The 20,374-nt window shown below is 56.8% G+C and overlaps 1 protein-coding gene and 1 long non-coding RNA gene across 2 annotated transcripts; both read right to left on the reverse strand.

Moving 5' to 3' along the window:
• Positions 1–6,397: 6,397 nt before the first annotated feature.
• On the reverse strand, positions 6,398–13,476 carry RHO (rhodopsin). Its single transcript, XM_069560973.1, has 5 exons — positions 12,363–13,476; positions 10,499–10,667; positions 9,137–9,302; positions 8,779–9,018; positions 6,398–7,929 (listed from the first exon to the last, which is right to left on the reverse strand). Exons 1-5 carry the CDS (start codon positions 12,721–12,723, stop codon positions 7,819–7,821), a joined length of 1,047 nt encoding a protein of 348 aa, XP_069417074.1. The 5' UTR covers positions 12,724–13,476; the 3' UTR covers positions 6,398–7,818.
• Positions 13,477–15,195: 1,719 nt separating this feature from the next.
• Positions 15,196–20,326, reverse strand: LOC138424295 (uncharacterized). Its single transcript, XR_011250731.1, has 3 exons — positions 20,145–20,326; positions 18,668–18,864; positions 15,196–16,272 (listed from the first exon to the last, which is right to left on the reverse strand). It is a non-coding gene; the product is annotated as an uncharacterized lncRNA (long non-coding RNA).
• Between the last annotated feature and the right edge of the window lie 48 nt (positions 20,327–20,374).

The following is a 20,374-nucleotide window of genomic DNA, read 5'->3' on the forward strand; positions in this document are numbered from 1 at the left end:
CTCGCAGGCAGAAAGGTACAGGCGGCCCCCTCGCCTGGCGTGAGGCCCCCCGGCCGCCTGCTCGCCTTACATACCCCCCAGTTAGCCCCTGATTGGGCGGGAGGCGCGGAGCTGCTGATTGGGCAGGAGGCTGGGAGGGGGCCCTGCAGCCCCGCCCGGAGCGCCGATGATGCCTCAGCCCCGACCACCTGCTCCTGTGTGACCTTGCCCGCGTGCTTGACTTCTCTGGGTCTCAGCCCCCACGGTGAAAGGAAGGGGGCTCAGATGCTTGGTCTGCCCTGCGCCTCTGCGCAGCAGAGCCTGGGGTTGCAGACTGGGAACTGGAACGCCCGGGCCAGTGGAGGTAGCCGCGGGAAGGTGAGGGCCCTCCCCACCCCACCTCACCTCCCCAACCCCGGTGCCCACCCCTGTGCCCAGGCCTCAGCTGGCCTCCACTGTCTCAGAAAGCAGCAGGTGGAGGCCGGCCAGTGGGTTCACCTGGAGCAGACACCCCCCAGGTCAGCCTGTCGTGACCTCCTTCTGTGTTGTAAGAAGGAGTTTCTAAGGAATGACAGAGCAATGTTTAAATTACTCGGCAAAAGTCTCTATAAATAAGGACAACATCCACTGGGAAAACCGACAAAGATGAATTCACCAGAAAGGCAAACAAACACAGGAAAACAGCCTCGACTTCTTTGGCACTCAGGAAAATTTAAATCGAAACAACAACGAGCTACTCCTTTTCTCGTCAAACTGATAAAAACTGAAGACAAAGTGTTGGCAAGGATGTGGGAGCCAGGCCCTCGCTGTCTCTGCCAGGGTGTAAATTGGGTGCAGCCTACTATGGAAAGGTATTCCCTGGAGCCCAGCAACTCCGCCTCTCTCTCCTAGGAGTGCATTTGTTGGAAAAGAAATAATTGCTGTGTTATTTGGAAAAGGGGAAAAAAAAACAACTTCCAAATGAATCACTCAGGGCCTGGTAGAATTACTTACTGTAGAATACTCTGCAGCCATTTAAAATGATGAGGTGCAGACTTCCGTGAAGTCCAGGGATTAGGACTTCATGCTTCCACTTTGGGGGCTGTGAGTTCGATCCCTGGTCGGGGAACTAGGATCCCACATGCCATGTGGTGTGGCCAAAAATAAATGAATAATAATAATAATAAAATGACAAGATGGATTAAAACAAGGATGAGGTGGCATTTCACATGCAGTAGGATGACGATTTTTTTTTTTTTTTTGGCCATGCCATGTGGCAAGTGGGATCTTAGTTTCCCAAACAGGGATTGATCCCACACCCCCTGCACTGAAAGCATGGAGTCAACAACTGGACCACCAGGGAAGTCCCCAGAATGACAAATTTTTTAATGTCCATCGAAATTGAGCATCCAGGATGTGAAGAAATACAGAGCTGCTGGGAAGCAACCCAGAAAAGCAACTGAGTAACATCTATCACGACTAAGATGGATTTGGGCCACATCTACCCATGTCACTCCGGGTATAAATTTGAGGGAAATTCTTACACTGATAGTGCTTCCCCCATAGTTCAGTCGGTAAAGCATCTGCCTGCAATGCAGGAGGCCTGGGTTCAATTCTTTGGGCTGGAAGATCCCCTGGAGAAGGAAATGGCAACCCACTCCAGTCTTCTTGCCTGGAGAATCCCATGGACAGAGGAGCCGGACAGTTTACAGTTCACAGGATCACAAGAGTCAGACACGACTTAGTGCTCTTTCTTTCTCACACTGATGATACATAAGGGTGCTCAGTGCGATCTTGGCAAAAATGAAAAACAACCTAGATGCCCACCAAGGGCAGACTGGACAAATACACTGTGATCTGTTCACATGGTGGAATATTACACAGCAGTGAAAATGAATGAAACACAAAGTATCTGTGGAATATGTTCCCCACTTTGTGTGTGTGTGTGAGTGTGAGTGAAGTCCCAGCAGAAGTTCTGAAAGGATTTATACCAAGGTAACAGCAGTGGTTACCTCTGAGGAGAGTGTAGGATTTTAAGGGGGCAGGTCTAGGACAGACTTGCCTCTTTCTCTCCGTGGTCTTACTGTTGGGATTTTTCCAGGGGACTCTCCATTACCAGAGGTCTGGATTGAGGCAGGCAAGGTGTTCTAAAGTGAAACTAGATACCACTGCCTGCCTAGCACCCTTCATAGCTCCCCACTGCCATGGGGACCTCTCCACTGACCTCTCCAGTCTGGCTTATGAAGCCTCCTCCCCCCTTGAAACCCCAGAGTCTAACCACACCGAGGCTCTTGGAACTGGTTAGGTGTTGAGAGCTGGGCTTTCCACTCTGGTTTCCCGTGTGCGTGTGTTAGACTGATGTAAAAGTAGTGCCAGTTTTTCACCCCTGCCCACATCCATGCCCATGTGCAGTGTAAGTCTGCAGCTCCTCCCTCGTCCCTGGAAATCTGAGCTCACCTCGGGACTTGTTGTGACCAACCCAGTATGAGGGAAGGGACGTCTGGTCCCAGTCCCAGGTGAGCAAGCCTGCTGGGTGTCGAGAGGCCAGTGGCCCAGTCTCCCCTGTTGCCCAGCCTACGCTGGCTGGCCAAGCGGCCAGCCCTCCAACTGACCACAGATGCTCGAATGAACCCAGCCAAGGTCAACCAAGCTTGGTCTGGGTCACCTGGCTGACCCACAGAGTCACAAGCAAGAGTACACGATGTGTTGTTTGAAGCATGAGATTTGGAGGTTGTTGTCAGTGCAGCTGATACAAGCCCCTCTTTTATCTATATCTACCTTCTCCGGGGGACTTCCCTGGTGGCTCAGTAGTAAAGAACCCGCCTGCCAATGCGGGAGACGCAGACTCCATCCCTTGGACAGGAAGATCCCCTGGAGAAGGAAGTGGCAACCCACTCCAGCATTCTTGCCTGGAGAATCCCATGGACAGAGGAGCCTGACGGGCTCTATAGTTTACGGGGTCACAAAAGAGTCAGACTTGACTCAACGACTAAACAACAACCTTATCTGAACTGTTTCTCACTCATCCTTTTGGCCTCAGTATAGACATCACGTCCTCAGAAAAGCCCTCTGTGACCCCCTAGGATGTTAGGGGCCCCTCCTCGGGTTGCCAGCAGCCTCCAGCAACCCGGGTTAAAACACGGCCTTACCTGTCTCCTTGAGCTCTGGGAGGCAGGGGCAGTGGGCAGGGCTGTGTCTGTCTTGTTCCTGGTGGTGTCCCTTGTGCCCAGCACAACACCTGGCACACAGTAGGTGCTTAGCGCCCATTGCTGAAGCAATCTCAGTGCCAGACGGAGCTCGGCTGAGTGGAGGGAGGCCTGAAAACCATCTGTGGGAACCATCTAGAGCAGGAGCCGAGATGAGGCAAAAAGGCATGTGGAAGCTGGTGCCAACAGGGGCAGCAATTTTGATCACGTTTCCAAGAACTGAGAAAGACTCAGGGATACAAACATTCCCACGAGCTTCATCTGAAACCCTGCTCCAGGTCTGTGCCAGGATAGAGTTTTGCATTTGGACGGAAGAAGTTCTAAAATGTGCTGCATGATCTAAAAATTCTTCTAGAGGATTGCCTTTTCACAGGGAAATGGTAATTGTGATCAGGCTGCTGGAGAGAGGACGAGCTGCTTCTGGTACTCATGAGATGTTTTTACTGAGACCTGTAGGAAATTTAAGTTTCGCCAAATTTTTTTTTCTTTTCTTTTTTTTTCTTTTTGCCATCTTGGGACACTGTCCGGGGTTCTTCTATGTGTGAACTCACAGTTCTGCAGATTACAGTTCTAAACTCTTTGCATTCTCCTTCCAGAGGCAAAAATCAGTGGCTGAGAGAGCTCTGTGGCCTTGTCCCTGGCCAGGTCACAGCCCAGAGACTTGCTCCCTCCAGTCCAACTCTGAGACCAGTGCGTCCTGGCCTAGGGACACTGGCTTCCCAGAGCCTGGAGATGAGGTGGGTAACACGCTCTCCCCAGACTCAGTCAGCAGTTGTCCGCCTTTATATGCGGCTGGTTCCCCACCAATGGCAGTCAAATCAACTGCAAATTGAGGAAGTTAAGTAGGGTTTACTCTCTACCAGGAAAAAGTCGGAGAATGTCCTGGTTTTAGAGGAAATTTTTTTTCCTCTGAATGTGACGCTGATGAATCCTCACAATAAGTGGGCTGTGGGAGGGAGGGGACAGGGCTGACCACAAGGCAGACTAGCTGCAATGCCACTGTGCCTACCACTACTGTGCCTGGTCCCACACAGTATCTGAAACAGAGGGTGGGATCCACACCCGTCGGCCGTGGGAATCCTCTCGTCACTGCTGTGGATGGAGGGCGAACTAGCCGGGTATCACCGACACGAAGCGCACCTCCTCTGGACCGCTATTGGTTCCCGGCTCCTTGCCTGCGGCCCTCCTCCTTCTGGTAACCACTTTCTGAAGTTTCCTTTCGGCTCCTTCCTATCCCCACCCTCAGATCATTCGGTTAACATAGGGCTAATACAACCGGGCTCCCCTCGTGGCTCAGCTGGTAAAGAATCCGCCTGCAGTGCGGGAGACCTGGGTTCGGTCCCTGGGTTGGGAAGATCCCCTGGAGAAGGGAAAGGCTACCCGCTCCAGTACTCTAGCCTGGAGAAGTCAATGAACTGTACAGTCAGTCCATGGGCTCGCCAAGACTCGGATGCGCCAGGGTGACTTTCATTTTCAACTCTACCGTGGGCGGCAAATGCAATCAGGTGACTGGGGGCCAGGCCAATCAGAGGATGAATGCCCATTCCAGCCTGGTGATTGGCTTAGGAGCTATCAGGTGACCCAGGCCTGGCCAATGAGAGCCCTACCTGGAAACGACTGACAGATGGAGAAGAGAAGCCCCATTTCTGCAGGGTTTGCTGAGCTTGGAATTACTGGTGATTTCCATGCTTACACCTTTGGAACAGTTAACCTGGCATAAAGGCATTACTTTGTCAATAAAGGTCCATCTAGTCAAGGCTATGGTTTTTCCGGTAGTCATGTATGGATGTGAGAGTTGGACTATAAAGAAAGCTGAGTGCCGAAGAATTGATGCTTTTGAACTGTGGTGTTGGAGAAAACTCTTGAGAGTCGCTTGGACTGCAAGGAGATCCAACCAGTCCATCCTAAAGGAAATCAGTCCTTGGTGTTCATTGGAAGGACTGATGTTGAAGCTGAAACTCCAATACTTTGACCACCTGATGTGAAGAGCTGACTCACTGGAAAAGACCCTGATGCTGGGAAAGATCGAAGGCGGGAGGAGAAGGGGAGGACAGAGGATGAGATGGTTGGATGGCATCACCGACTCGATGGATATGAGTTTGGGTGAACTCCAGGAGCTGGCGATGGACAGGGAGGCCTGGCGTGCTCCGGTTCATGGGGTGGCAAGGAGTCGGACACGACTGAGCGACTGAACTGAACTGAAAGGCAACACAGAGGAAAGTGCAGCCAAAGGGGGACCTAGAAGCCAGATAACATGGGCTTCCCTGGAGGCCCAAGGGTTGAGTCTCCCCTGCAGGTGCAGGAGCCGTGGGTTCCATCTCTGGCTAGGCTCCAGGGCAGTTGATTGGATGAGCCACAGCTACTCACTGAAGCTCAAGTGCCCTGGAGCCCGATCTCAGCAACAAGAAAAGACACCGCGATGAGGAGCCCGAGCGCCAGAGGGAAGGGTGGCCCCCGCTCACTACAAATAGAGAAAGCCTACGCACAGCAAGGAAGACCCAGTACAGCCCCCTCAAAAGCCAGGTGACCTCATCTGAGCACCTGCACCCAGGCATGCCTGAAGCCCTGATTTTCATTTATGGGAGCCAATCGTGTCCTTTTGCTTCGGTACTATTGAGTGTGGTTTCCTGCCTCCTGCAGATAAAGGAATCCTGACTGACATCACCCACCTAGGGAGACGGAGTAGAGAGGGGCAACGGCAGAGATCCCAGCTATTACCTGCCCCAGCCCCTCCATGGCACGAAGGATCTCCCTTCTCAGACTCCTGCTGCCTTTTCCCGACTTGGAGGAGGACGGTCATTTGGGAGCTACCCCTTCATCCCATTCCCCCTTCAGATGAGGTCCCTGGTAGGGCCAGCCCGGAGCTGAGGCTCCAGTAATGCAAAAAAGCCTCTCATCATCTGCTGAGCTCAGGAAGCACATTGGCTGCATAAAGCCTGAAATCTCATTAAGGTCAGTTTTAAGATCCCCTTTTGCAGATAAGGAGGCTTCCAAGAGGTGACAAAATTTGCCTGCAGTTTCACAGGCCACCTGGATCTCTGTGACTGTGAGGTTGGAGCTTTTCCCATTCCTGGGCCTGCTCCCCACAGCCTAAAGCACTCCCGGGGGCTCTGATAGTTGCTCAAACCCAGAAACCCCAGGGTTAAGGATCAGATGAACACTGCCCCGTTTCCACCCATACTGTAGATAAAGAGCTTGAGACTGACAAAAACCACCACCACTAACACCAAGGATAGGAGCCGAGCTTTTAATACCCCAATTTGCCTTCATCTCCAGGCAGAGCTGGGGAGAGGTAGAGCTTCCCGCTTTGGTATGTAGTTGAGGAGGGGCATTTATGAGGCGGCTGGATTCTGATGTCCCAGAGTCGCAGCCAGCCTCGCAGCAGCAAGGACTCTCTGGAGTGGAGAACGGACTGGAGCCGCTGAAGGCTTGCCCAGCAAGGGAGCTAAAATCTGTGATCTGTGAACTTCCCTGGGGGAAGGTGGGTCCAGCTGGATTTCCCACACTTTTGTTTTTTAAGCTCTTTTTGAGACAAAGGTGATGTTGGGGACCCAGCTCTTCATTAAATGTGGCAGGTGAACATAACTTCTAGAAGCTCCATATGGGCCCAGAGATGCTGAAGCCTGGGTGCTGGGCAGGAGAGCTAGTGGTTTCTCAGATGCCGAGAGCAAGACCTGTCTCTCTGTGGGTTGCACTGGAAGGGAATGGCCCGCGTCATGGGGGCTCTGCACTGGCCCCAGACTCTGGTCCTCTGATGTTGTTTTCTTGTGTTTTTGTTTTCTTCTCAGGCCTGATGACTGCACTCTGCATTTCCTTGACTGTCCTTCCCTGTGGCCCACCACCCAGCGCTGGTCTGGCCTTGCTGTCTGTCTAATGTTTATAAGCCTGATGAGGCTGGATGCTTAGGGCTTTGCCCAATCTCAAAATGGTCGCTATCAAGAGGAGATGATCATAGGAATGAATTACTTATATTAATTGATATTATTCATAATGTTAACTACAGTCTGTCCAGCTCCTTACTATTTACAAAGAGCTCACACACGCAAGCACACGTGCACACACACACACACACACACACAATCTCATTTGATCTTCCCAGCAGCCATGTGAGGAGAGATTTGGAATTCCCATTGTATGGGGGAAGAAAGTGAGGCCCAAGGACAAAACAACTGCTCAAGGTCATCAGCCAAGGGCGAGCTGCTGCTGCTGCTAACATGTTATGAGAGAATGACTATGCCCTCCCGACCCGTTCATCTCTCCATCCACGTCTCCATTCATTCCTTCCTTCCTCCACCTAGCATTTATTAATAAGCACCTACGGCGTGCCCCGTCATGTGCTACTCACTTATCCCTAAGCTGGGACACTTTTCCAGAGCAAGAGCTCTTGTGTAGCTGAGAGATGAGCTGAGGGGAGCGGAGCTACAGTGGGCCCCCGGGAAATCAGGACTCCAGATCGGGCCGCCCCTGCCAAGTGAGGCGCCTCCTGTTTCGCTCTTTGATTCGTTTGCATTTGGTTGGTTGGTTTTTGTGTTCACACTCAGGGAGCCTGTGAGAGCTGGTTCCAACAGGCGCGGCTCCGGATGGAGCTGCTGAGGCTGGGGTGGGGTGGGGGCTGGGGGACTCCCGCGGCTGGCCATGGAGTCCCTGGAGGGGCTTAGGCAGGCGCCACCTGGCTGGTCTCTGTCTTGGAGACGGTGGTGGAGGCCTCGTCGTCACCCAGCGGGTTCTTGCCACAGCAGAGGGTGGTAAGCATGCAGTTCCGGAACTGGAAGGAAGAGGTAGGGTTAGGGTAGGGGTGCTCAGGGTCCCGCAGAGTCTGGGTGGGAAATGGCATTGTCAGCGCGGTGTGCCATCTCCCTCTTCTGCCTCTGGCCCTCCCAGCCTCCGATCCCCGGTCAGATGGTTCCCTGGAGGAACTTACTAAGCCTCCCCAAGCCCACCCAGAGGTGCTGGGACCAAACCCGAAGGGACTCTGTCACTGGTGACGTGCCATGATGCCCTCAGTGTGCCAAGAGCCATCTGGAAGTTATCCCATTGAACCCAAGAGTTTAGGATTTCATCCTTTCCATGGATGAAGAAACTGAAATCCAGAAAAGGGAAGTGACTTGCCCAAGGCCACACAGCTAAAACCTAGCACAACTGGGATTTGAACCCGATCTGTCTGACTCCAGGTTTTCCCCACTGGACCAAAGAACCTGCAGAGGAACCTCTGGTCTATGTTAAAAGGACTGCTTTATCCCTTCATCCCTCAGAACGAGACTTTTTGGCATCCTGTCCAGCTTTGTGGAGACTGGCACCTGTTCCCAGGCCAGGGACTTTGACCGTCTGGACCTTCAGAACCATCTGGACTGGCGCTTCTCTTTCCTAAGCCAGTGTCAGAGGGCTTGTTAGAAATGCATATTCCTGGGCCCACCCTGAGCTTCTAATCAGAAGGCCTGGGGGTGGGTCCAGGAATCTGCATCTCTCCCGGATGACTCATGATCACCCCAGGGAAAACCAACACCCCCCCCCACCCATTTTGCAGGTGGAAAGACTGAGGCCCGGTTAAGACTGTGGCTTCTCCACCTGTCGCCTCGGGGGGGACCTGGCCCCTTCCCACCCCACCAGCAGGCACCTGCTTGTTCATCATGATGTAGATGACAGGGTTGTAGACGGAGGAAGACTTGGCAAAGAAAGCCGGGATGGTCATGAAGATGGGGCCAAAGTCGGAGCCCTGATGGGTGAAGATGTAGAACGCCACCCCGGCGTAGGGCAGCCAGCAGATCAGGAAGGCGATGACCATGATGATCACCATGCGGGTGACCTCCTTCTCGGCCTTCTGAGTGGTGGCCGACTCCTGCTGCTGGGCAGCCGCCTGCGGGGACACAGGGCCCGGTGTCCAGACTCGAGGCTCCTCTGGGCCGGGGGCCGCGCTCAGCCTCATCAACGCTCTTGTCCCCGGCCCCACAGCACCGGTCCCCCAAGGACCCTACCTCCTTGACGGTGAACACCAGCTGCCCGTAGCAGAAGAATATGACGATCAGGGGGATGGAGAAGTGGACCACGAACATGTAGATGACGAAGGACTCATTGTTGATCTCCGGCTTGAGCGTGTAGTAGTCAATCCCGCACGAGCACTGCATGCCCTCCGGGATGTACCTGAGGCCCGGGAGGGGCAGGGGCCGGAGGGGCAGGGGGAGACCCGCGTGTGAGGGACCGGGGAACAGGCCCCGCTGGCCAGAGTCCTCTGCCAACGCCTGCAGCGGGGCTGCCCTCACTCTGGGCCTCACTTCCCCCTTCTGTAAAATGGGGATAATAAACCTTTCCTTGGCTGTGAGGCTCACATCTACTGAGATAAGGGATCCAAGTGTGTGGAAACAGTGTTGTTGCCTCGTTCAGCGCTGTGTTACCCTGGGACCCTGGTCTCTCCCAGTCTCTCACTCCCCGCGCCCCTACTCTGCCCCCCTGCTTCCCTGCCTGGCGCTTCTTCACCTGGCCTACCACTCCCAAGTGGCCGGAGGCCAGGCCTCGGACCATGAGGTAGGTGGGGAGAAGGGAAAAGCTCCCAATGTCTGTATTGCAGGCACCCAGGTCTTTTTAGGCCGCTCAGGGTAATTAAGGGATTTTTGCACAGTTTCTGGAAACAAGAGGCCCTGGGGCGTGTGGTTAGGGCGTGTGATTTCAGAGGACGGTGACACTGAACCGACCCCAGGAAACCCACTGTCCATTAGCTGCGTCTATGAGGATGTAACTAGGCCAGACTGGAGAAGATAGGGAGGGAGGGGCAGGGTTTTTTGCCCCTTGCTAAATTGCTCAGGAGGGAAAACACTGGCCCCAGGAAGACTGAGAGAGAAGGAGAGGGGAGAGAGATGGCAGTTTCCTGGAAGCAGAAGGGCACGAAGCCTCTGGGAACCCACAGAGGCCAATTTCCCAAACCACGTTCCACCCCACCGCCATCTCATCTCAGCCCGTTGGGGGATATCAGCCGAGAGTCTTGCCAGGACTGGCTCCCAGGGCGACACCGCCACACCTGCATGAGGGAGGCTCTGCTTCTGCAGGGGCGGAGGCCTGAGGTCAGAGGAGCTGCTCCCGGGGCACTGGACTAAAGAGGATTGGAATCTGGCCTGGCTTAGTTGGGGATTAGGGGCACAGCCAAGGTGAAGGGTTGGGGCGTCTTGGAGTCTCCTTGACACGGGGAGTAGCCCCGTAGTGACGTTAGGAGCTGACCCTCTTTTCCCTGCCCTAAACCTCAACCCTATGACAGCTGCCATCTCGGGGGGCCTGAAACCAGGCAGCACCGGCCCCCCTAGGAAGCACCCCAGAGACCCTCCTCCCCTCCTGCTCAGGGCCGTTACCTGGACCAGCCGACCAGGGGGGGCGCAGCGCAGGCCAGAGCCATGACCCAGGTGAAGGCGACGCCCATGATGGCGTGGTTCTCTCCGAAGCGGAAGTTGCTCATGGGCTTGCACACCACCACGTACCGCTCGATGGCCAGGACCACCAAGGACCACAGGGCGATTTCACCTGCAAGGCGGCCACTGTCAGCCAACCCGCCGCGTGGCTGGACCTGTCTGTCTGAGGAGGAGGTGTGCTCCTCCCGGGGATGGGGAAGGGGGCCGACAAGGAAGGCACCGGGGAGCAGTCCTGGAGTGCAGACTTAAGGAGCGGAGGGTCTGGACACGGACGAGGGGAGGTGGCAGGGCAGACGGGCCGATACACCACATGGAGGAACTCCCAGGAAGGTTAGTGCAGCCAGAGCTCCGGGTTCGCGGGGAACATGGCAATCAGCTCGCAGGGTCATGGCTGAGAGCTGGGAGCCCGGCGGGCAGTTTTCACAGAACAGTGTGTCCTTTGTGGGGCCACCGGCAGAGTTCCAGGCACAGGGGATGGCAGAGGAAGCAGGAGCCAAAGGGGGAGGCCTCCCTTTCCTCCTGGGCAGCGGGCCTCTCGCCACCAGGGACTTGGAACACCCTGGGCATGGGTGACCCTCTCTCGGGAGCCAGGGACCCGGAGAGTGTTTTGCTCAGAGGGAGGAGGAGGAATGATAATGATGGGGTTCAGACATCTGCCCTGCACATCACCCCCAGAAACTCAGGAGGGAGGTGGCCGTGGGGTTTACCAACCGGGGCATTTCTGAGAGTGAAAGGGAATGCTAGTGGGTACTCCAGGCCCACGGTTGTCGCAGAGGTGTGCCCACCTGTGGGCGGCACCCTTCTGGCCTGAGACTGGGGGATCGTGGTCATCCAGCAATGGCCAGTGCCCCAGGAACAGGGCTGAGGCAAGGCCTGGACACACGTGGGATAGAGGAGACAGAGCATCCTGTGGCTGGTGCGGGCTCTCTCTGCCCCCAGGCTTTGTGACAATGACCTCCCGCGTCTCCTGCTTGCCCGAGAGGCCGTGTCCCCACCGGGGGACACTCCTGGGTCTGAGCCAGGAGCCCCAGGCTCTGGGCACTGGCCTGCCACGTTCCTGAGTCAACTCTTCCCCTCTGCACGCTGCAGTTTTCTTATCGGCTAAATGGAATCTATTCACCCATTTTTTAGTGAAAATATTTTAAAAGCATGGCTCACAGCTACACAGATCACCTCACCGGGTCTACTGTCTCCCTGTGAATGGACTCCTCAAGGCAGAAAGCCTTCAAGCAGAGCAGAGAGCCTGGAGGCGAGCTGGGATGGAGTCAGAGAGAAGCCGGGGAGGGACCATGCCCGGCGCCCAGTGCAGGCAGAGGCCGGTGCCTGGAGGACTGAGGACTGTCATCCCGCCCCAGGCTGGGGCCCTGAGCACAGGCATCCGTGTCCAGCTCTCTGTCCCCAGGACCCGGTGTGGGTCTCGCCCAGGCCCACTGCTCCAAGAGGAGCAGAACCGTGGCCTGAGGGGCCGCAGAGACATAGGCTTGCAACTCGGCCTTGCCAGAGACTGCCTGCGACCCCAGCGAGGCCCCAGACTCCTCTCATCTGTCTCCTGGCTGGAGGGCAAGACAACGACCCCAGTGCCAGTGAGATCACATGCTTGGCGCCCGCCCTCCACCAACGCCGGGCAATCTCGTCATTGCTTATACAGCGTTTATTGACTGAGTAAGGGAGGGCTTTGGCTCACGGACTCTTGTCCACCATCCGCAAGGTTGGGGCTGTCCCCACACCCCCACCCCTGCCACACTCAAGCTCCTGGCTCCTGAATACACACACACCCCTCGCCCAGCCCACCGCACCCAGCTCATACCGCCCAGGGTGGCAAAGAAGCCTTCCAGGTTGCAGCCCGTGGGCCCAAAGACGAAGTATCCATGCAGAGAGGTGTAGAGGGTAGTGGTGAAGCCCCCGAAGACCATGAAGAGGTCGGCCACGGCCAGGTTGAGCAGGATGTAGTTGAGGGGTGTGCGCAGCTTCTTGTGCTGGACCGTGACGTAGAGTGTGAGGAAGTTGATGGGGAAGCCGAGCACGATCAGCAGGAACATGTAGGCGGCCAGCATGGAGAACTGCCATGGCTCAGCCAGGTAGTACTGCGGGGCCTCGAAGGGGCTGCGCACCACGCCCGTCTTGTTGGAGAAAGGCACGTAGAAGTTCGGGCCCTCGGTCCCATTCATGGCTGCGGCCCTTGCGGCTGCCCGCCGGCGGCGCGAACCCGGGGATGCTTCTGAGGCCGGAGCTCAGCCACACGGGGCTCCGGCTGGATGACTCCGGGCTCCGACTGCCCCCCCAGGCCCTTATAAAGTGACCTCCCCTCCCTAAGCTCCCGGCTGAATCAGCACCTCAGAGATTGGGGGCGTTATTAATCATATTAATCCTCACTGCTGCAACGAGGGGCCTAATTGGCTTCCAGGTGGGGCCAAGGTGACTCCAGGTGGAAGGCTGTGGTCAGGGAGAAGGGGCGCGTGCTGGGGACCCTGGGAAAGAGCGGAGGCCTGCCCCCAACTTCCCTGTCCCCCTCTATCATGTCAGCTGATGGCCCTGGCCTGGCACTGGGACCCCTAGCTCCAGGCCCACTTCCCTCTGGCTCAGGGCAGGCAAACTTTGCCTTCCTCCCACCTGGCCCACGAACTCCCGGAGGGCAGAGCGCTGTCATCCCCTCACTCAGCCCCTGAGCCATCCCTTCCCCACCTGGGTCACCTCTGGGCTTATCCAGTCACCACACACTGGCAGTGCCCACCGGCCAGGTCATGAGCTTCACAAGTACAGCAGGGCGCTCCGGGGTCCGGACACAAGCCCCACATTGCCCAGGAGCTCAAAAAGCATTTGTTCCCTTGAACTGGAGTTCACTCACTCACTTGTTCAAACCAACATTTATGTGCAGGCCACTGGGGGACCCGAGGCTCCTCCTTGTGGGAAGACCTGCTCCCGACCCGGGGAGGGGAGGCCACCTCTCTGCAGAGACATCCAGGGGGAATAATGTGTTGAGGGAGGGGCGCTTTGCCAGGTTGCCAAGTGGGGAAGTCAGCATAGACTGAAGACAGAGGACCGGCGAAGGCCCGAGGCCCGTCTGGGGTGTGGGCCCTCATGGGCTGGGGTCAGCTGGGGGGGGGCTTAGTGCCAGGGGCTTTGTCCAGGGGAACTTGGGCAGATCGTGGGGAGAGGAAGGTGGCTCAAAAGCCCTCAAGGATGAGCTGAAGGGAGCAATGGTGGAGGAAGGGACCAGGGCAGAGGGGACCAAAGTGGGGAGGGGACAGAAGCTCTTAGGGCTCCTGAAGCAGGGCCTTGCCTCCAGGAGGTGAATGGGGACAAGCCTGTGCCGGGCGCCAGATCCCTGTGGTGAGCGAGGAGGTATGGTCCCAGGAGCTCCCGTGTGAAGGGGAGATGGGCCCTAGGAACAGCACACGGACTGCGGCCTGGGACGGGGGTCAGGCTGGGCTGGGGCAGTGGCCCTTGGGTGCCCTGTGATCGGCAAGCCGTGATTGTGTATCCCAGAAAAGCAGGATGAGCTCAGGGTGCGAATGAGGGCCCCCATCTACAACAGGATCGTGAGGACCCCCTCCCAGGAGTGAAGTGGGGTTGCGGGCAGCCTGGCCTTCGGGGTCCTCAATGACCACGGTCCAGCGTGACTTTTATCCGGCACCAACTGTGTTCTACACAAGATACTCAGTTCTGGGGAATATGGTGGACAAGAAGGACCAAGCCCCTGCCTGTAGGACATGCCCTTCTGTGGGGGCGGGAAGGGGCCCCCACAAACCATTAAACAAACGACAACAGAGACTGTTCAGATGGTGACGTCCTCCCGATACACACTCGCCTGGAGCTGCCCACGAAGGCCTCTCTGAGACCTCGAGGATGGAAGGGGCCCTAAGGGGTGGAGCTGTCCAAGGAGAGAGAGCGGCCAGTGCAAAGGCCCTGAGACAGGGAACCCAAGGCCGGCCAGGAAGCATCCCAGTGTCCGAGACCTCCGTTGCTGAAGCTCCCTTGTGCTGTCTCTCTTCCCACCTGGGATGTCTACACCTCTCTGCTCAGAAACGTGCCCCCTTCCCTGCAGCCCACCTGGGGCTCCAGAGCCCTGCTGTCCCAGGAAGCGGGCAGCGTCAGGACTTAAGTGGGGAGCCTGGTGGTGTGTGCACTGGGGGGAAGGAGCAAGGGGCAGGCAGGCGCAGCGGGTGGGTGGGGTGCGGCTGCTCAAGGTGTAAGGTGCTTGGCCTGGTGATTAGGCCCATCGCTAAAGAGGTCAAGGTGAAGAGTTTGATTCTGACACGGCCCCTGCTGGCCAGACAGAGGGACAGACGATGGACTTCCTGGGTCAAGACCAGCACACGCAGCCCTGCTCTGGCCAGGCTGAGTCCCCGACCGTCAAACTCATGGCCTTGCTTGTTACCCCCTAACGCTTATGACAACCTGGAAGCTTTTAATTCCTATTCTGTTCATGGGTCTCCTAGGCTGTACCTTGAGCCCAGGGGTGGGCTGGGGTCTGTCTTGCTCATCACAGGGCCCCAGAGCCCAGCTCAACACACAGCAGGTGCACGTAAATCGTTTCCCTTACTTCTGCGGTCCCCAACCTTTTTGGCACCAGGACCAACTTGGTGGAAGACAATTTTTCCACGGACCAGGGGTTAGGAGGGGGGATGGTTTTGGGATGATTCAAGTGCATTACATTTATTGTGCACTTTATTTCTAATCTAGCACTGCCGCTGATCTCCCAGCAAGTACCGTAGGTCCACAGCCTGGAGGTTGGGGACCCCTGCCCTACTTGAATGAGCTGGGATTTCTGTTTGGTGCCTGGGGCCTGGCACATGACAGGTGCCCAAGGACTGTCTGTAGACTGAGCAGATGGATCTAGGTTATCACAGGAAGTGCTGACTTTCTCTAAGACTCAGGTCCACCCTCTGTTCAGTTCAGTTCAGTCGCTCAGTCGAGTCCAACTCCTTGCAACCCCATGAACTGCAGCACGCCAGGCCTCCCTGTCCATCACCAACTCCCGGAGTCCACCCAAATCCATCTCCATCGAGTCAGTGATGCCATCCAGCCATCTCATCCTCTGTCGTCCCCTTCTCCTCCTGCCCCCAATCCCTCCCAGCATCAGGGTCTTTTCCAATGAGGCAACTCTTCATGTGAGGTGGCCAAAGTATTGGAGTTTCAGCTTCAGCATCAGTCCTTCCAATGAACACTCAGGACTGATCTCCTTTAGGATGGACTGGTTGGATCTTCTTGCAGTCCAAGGGACTCTCAAGAGTCTTCTCCAACACCACAGCTCAAAAGCATCAATTCTTCGGCGCTCAGCTTTCTTTACCATCCAACTCTCGGGTCCATCTATGACTACATCTCTGCCTTCGTTGGCAAAGTAATGTCTCTGCTTTAGAATATGCTATCTAGGTTGGTCATAACTTTCCTTCCAAGGAGTAAGCGTCTTTTAATTTCATGGCTACAATCACCATCTGCAGTGATTTTGGAGCCCCAAAAATAAAGTCTGACACTGTTTCCCCATCTATTTCCCATGAAGTGATGGGACCAGATGCCATGATCTTCGTTTTCTGAATGTTGAGCTTTAAGCCAAGTTTTTCACTCTCCTTCTTCACTTTCATCAGAGGCTTTTAGTTCCTCTTCATTTTCTGCCGTAAGGGTGGTGTCATCTGTATATCTGAGGTTACTGATATTTCTCCCGGCAATCTTGATTCCAGCTTGTGCTTCTTCCAGCCCAGTGTTTCTCACGATGTACTCTGCATATAAGTTAAATAAGCAGGGTGACAATATACAGCCTTGATGTACTCCTTTTCCTATTTGGAACCAGTCTGTTGTTCCACGTCCAGTTCTAACTAAATATGCTATCTAGGTTGGTCATAACTGTCCACCCTCTGTGAAAGAGTCTAAGAGTCCACTCTTTCAGGGTGGGGAGATGGGGGGTTAAAGGTCATCCCTGACATGATGGACGTCTGCTCTATAATGCACGATAGACAATTAAAAACAAAGAATGCTTTTTTGTTTGGAAGAACGGACTCACAGAACAACAGGAAGGTCATGAGAAGTCACCTACTCTGACCCTTCTTTGCAGGTGGGGAGACCAAGGCCCCCAGTCCGTAGGGGGTCACCCAGGTCACCCAACATGCCCGCCTGGCTACTCCTGCCCCAAAGGAGCTCTCAGGAAGACTGTCCATCATCCACAGTAGGGTGCCAGTGATGAAAGTGGGTTGCACTGGGGTGCTGGCAAGGGCCCGACTCAGCTGTTCAGGCCTGGGCAGCAGTGGCAGGGGTGGCACTGGGCTCAGTCGCCAAGAGAGTCTGGAAAGACCTGTCGCCCCCCTCAGTTCGCTGGGACTAGGAAGCTCCAGGATCCACTCCCACCTGCAGGGCAAAGCTGCCTGCTGTCCCGCCCGGGCCCGGCTCACAGACCTACAGACCCGAGGAGTAGGCACCCCCGTCCTCCCACAAGGGACCGCGGCTGTCGGCCACGAGGCTGGGGGCAGCCCAGGCCTCCCTTCCCTGAGCCTGTTTCCTGCCGGGACCAGTGACCCTTGCTGACAGTGTCCCCCGCTTCTGCGTGCGAGCGCGTGTATACTAAGTCCCTTCAGTCAAATCTGACTCTGTGAGACCCTCTGGACTGTAGGCCGCCAGGCTCCTCTGGCTACAGCATTCTCCAGGCTAGAACACTGGAGTGGGTGGCCAGGCCCTCCTCCAGCGGACCTTCCCAACCCAGGGATGGAACTTGCATCTCTTTCATCCCCTGCACTGGCAGGCGGGTGCTTTACCACTAGCGCCACCTGGGAACCCTCCTGAGAACCTGGTTCAGTCCACAGCCGTGGAGGGCCCCTCCAGCTCTCAACCTGCATTTCCCACTCGGTACCCAACACTGCCAGCCGCATCTGACTTGTCTCTCAACTGCCTGCCCATCCCAGAGTAGGTGCTCGATGAACAAGTGTCCAGGGGAGGGACAGCTCCTCCCAGCCCCACGGGGAGGCCTTCGTGCCTCTGACCACTGGGGAAACCAGCTTCCTCAGCAGAGCTGGGTAGAGGCGGGGGGTCCAGCCTTCCACTTGAGCTCTGCTGTCCCCACTGCCGGCCGGCTAGAAGGAAGCTGGGATTGCACGGAGGGCCAAGCGCAGTGTGGGTGACCTTCTGAGCCTCCGCCCCTCTCGACCAGGCAGGCGCAGAACAGGCTGTGAGGGATGGTGAGCGGTGGGGCTGGGGGGTGGTTGGTTGGTCTCTGCTTCCCCAGCCCAGCCCCTCTGGGAGGCCAGGTGTGGCGAAGGATTAGAGCTTAGCGGGCAGCGGTGCGCAAATAGCTCTTAAGCCTCTGCGTGGAGGTGCTGCTTGGTCAGCAGCCTCCTCTCCACGCCACCCCCCAGCTCCCCTCACTGCTGAGCCACTTGCGTCACCACAGTGAGGCCTGAGTGAGGCCTGAGACTGAGCTGCCAACTCAAGGGGGGAAGAGGAGAGGAGAGACTGGCTCTGCGCTTTCCACTGCCTCTCCTCCCGCCTCCCCCTCCCCAGATGCTGGGGCCTGGGGACGTGGAGGTGAATCCTAGGCCACTCCCTGTCTCCCCTCCTGGTCTCCCCTCAAGGAGCTCCTGGTCTTCAGGGGCAGCAGCCACAGGGAAAACGGATAACCTGGAGAGGTGGGAAAACGCTCCCGCCTCAGAAACATTGGGGCCAGGAGGGAGGGGACAGCTGGGCCAAGGCCCCCGGCTGGCGGAGAGGCGCTGGGGCCCCGGGCTGGGGTGGCAAGGGAGGCCGGGGGTCTGGGCGCTAGGTGGCAGCCAGCGGGCCGCTGAAGCTATGACAGGCAGGGCAGTGGCGTGCTGGAGCCCATTCTGATGTCCTAGGGTCTGGAGGAAGGCATCAGGATGTGCTTGGGCAAGCGCTGGGCCAGGGTGGGAGCCCCGCCTGGAGGCGGCCCCTCTGCCCGGGCTCCTGCCTATCTGACGGAGGGGCTGGCCTGTGGGGAAGGCCGACTGATGCCTGCCCACCTGTCCAGGAGCCACGAGGGGCCCCCGGCTTCAGCAGCCTGCCTGAGGGTGGATGCGGACGTTGGTGGGCTGGCTGAGGCTGGGCTCGAGCTGGGGCCACCTGAGGTCTGGCCCGGGGCTCTTTCTGGCCGCCCAGTCCCCTCTTCCTTACCTCCTCTTTCCAGGAACAGAGAACAGTGCTGAGGACCTGGAGACAGGTCTGGATGCAGTCACAGCCGGAACCACGTCTCGGCGGCCCAGCCTGCGGCCACCGCTCTTCTGTCGGGGCCCCATGTCCTCGTGGGGAGACGGGGCGTCTCAGGATGCCCGCGGGCGAGGCCTTTCCTTCCTCGCCTTCCTCACCGTGGCCTGCAAGGGGGATGGTCACCAACACAGACCGAGGCTGGGACCTCAGTGTCAGAGCTGGAGGGGTCTCTTGTACAGATGGGCCAACAGCGGTGGAGAGAGGGCCGGACCTGGCCACGGCCCTGCCCAGTAAGGACAGAAGGGGAGCAGGACGCAGCACTCACACGCAAAGGCAGTGCCTGCCTGTAACCCTGTCTTGGCTCCATAAATATTTCATAAACGGAAGAAAAGAGAATGTTCCCAAGCCTCAGTCTCAGCATGTGTCCAGTGGGCACCCTTGAAGACGCCAGAGGGTTATAGAAGACAAATAAATGCATGGAAAACCCTCACTCGGGGCCAGACTTAACAGGGAGCTCGGACTCAGGCCTCTGGAGCTCAGGTCCTCTGGGGTGGCAGCACCAGGCATAGCAAGGCTGCAAGGATGCACGCTGGAGTCTCAGGCTGGGCCCCTCCCCCGCCTCTAGCCGTGAGCCATCTGATCTGTCGCTGTGATTGACGCCTGTTCGGTGGTGGGGGGTGCTGTTTGCTCCCTCTCCTCTTTCCCAGCCACATGCGAGTGATTTCAGCTCAAGCAACGTGCTAATGGAAATCCTAACACATTAATAAATGTTTAGCACGCGAGAGAGCATGCATGATCGTAAGTAATTAAGACGCTCAACGGAGGAGTTCTGTTGGCACAACTGTCTGGCTCCATTTCTTTCTTTTCCTCCGTCACCTCCTGAGAGAGCTGCAGAGGGCGGGAGGGGGGAGGGGGCGGGGCCAGGGTCCAGCCCTGGACTCACCCCTGGGGGGCCCCCCTGCAGCCACTCCCCTATCCTAATGTCTTCATCCCTCCCTTTGGAGGGGACCTTTGCCCCACTCGGCCCGCTTCACGGATGCCCTGCAAAAGATCAGTATCTAATCACCCGGCTGGTTTTCCACATGTTCCCTGGCAGCCCAGTCCCCCTCTTCCTGCCATCAGGACTTTGCATAAAGCCCTGGACTGCTTGCTGCCTTCTTGGCAGGGACTGGGGAGGAGGGTGAAGGGAGAGGCCTTGGGGAAGGAAGGACAGACCCCAGCACCTCCGCCCGCCCCTGAGGCTGCAGAATGGGAAGTCACCCGCCCTCCGTCACAGAGCTGAGTGAGAACCGAGCCAGCATATGAAGCGTGGCTGGTACAGAAGAAGGTCCCCAATAAATGTCAGCTCCCTTTCCCAGCTTCTCATCTGCCCTCAAGCTGCCAAATCAGACGCTTGCTGACGCTCAGGGGATGGGCCCTTCCTGGAACCTCATGCGGGACCCACCTGCTCCAGGCGCTGCAGGAAGGGGCAAGCTCAGGCCACGTGGAGGACCAGGGAGCAGCTGGGGAGGACTGAGGGCCTGGTCCCAGTTGGGAAGTAGAGGGTGGACTCCATAGGCCCCGGGAGCAGCCCTGTTAGCCACCTTCTTTAGGGCCAGGTATCTCATCTTCTCCTTGAGATGGAGCCCCGTTCCGCCAAAATAAATAAATAAATATATATATTAAAAAAAAAAA

This window comes from Ovis canadensis, chromosome 19 (assembly GCF_042477335.2).
Source record: "Ovis canadensis isolate MfBH-ARS-UI-01 breed Bighorn chromosome 19, ARS-UI_OviCan_v2, whole genome shotgun sequence".
In the NCBI taxonomy this organism is placed as follows: Eukaryota; Metazoa; Chordata; class Mammalia; order Artiodactyla; family Bovidae; genus Ovis; species Ovis canadensis.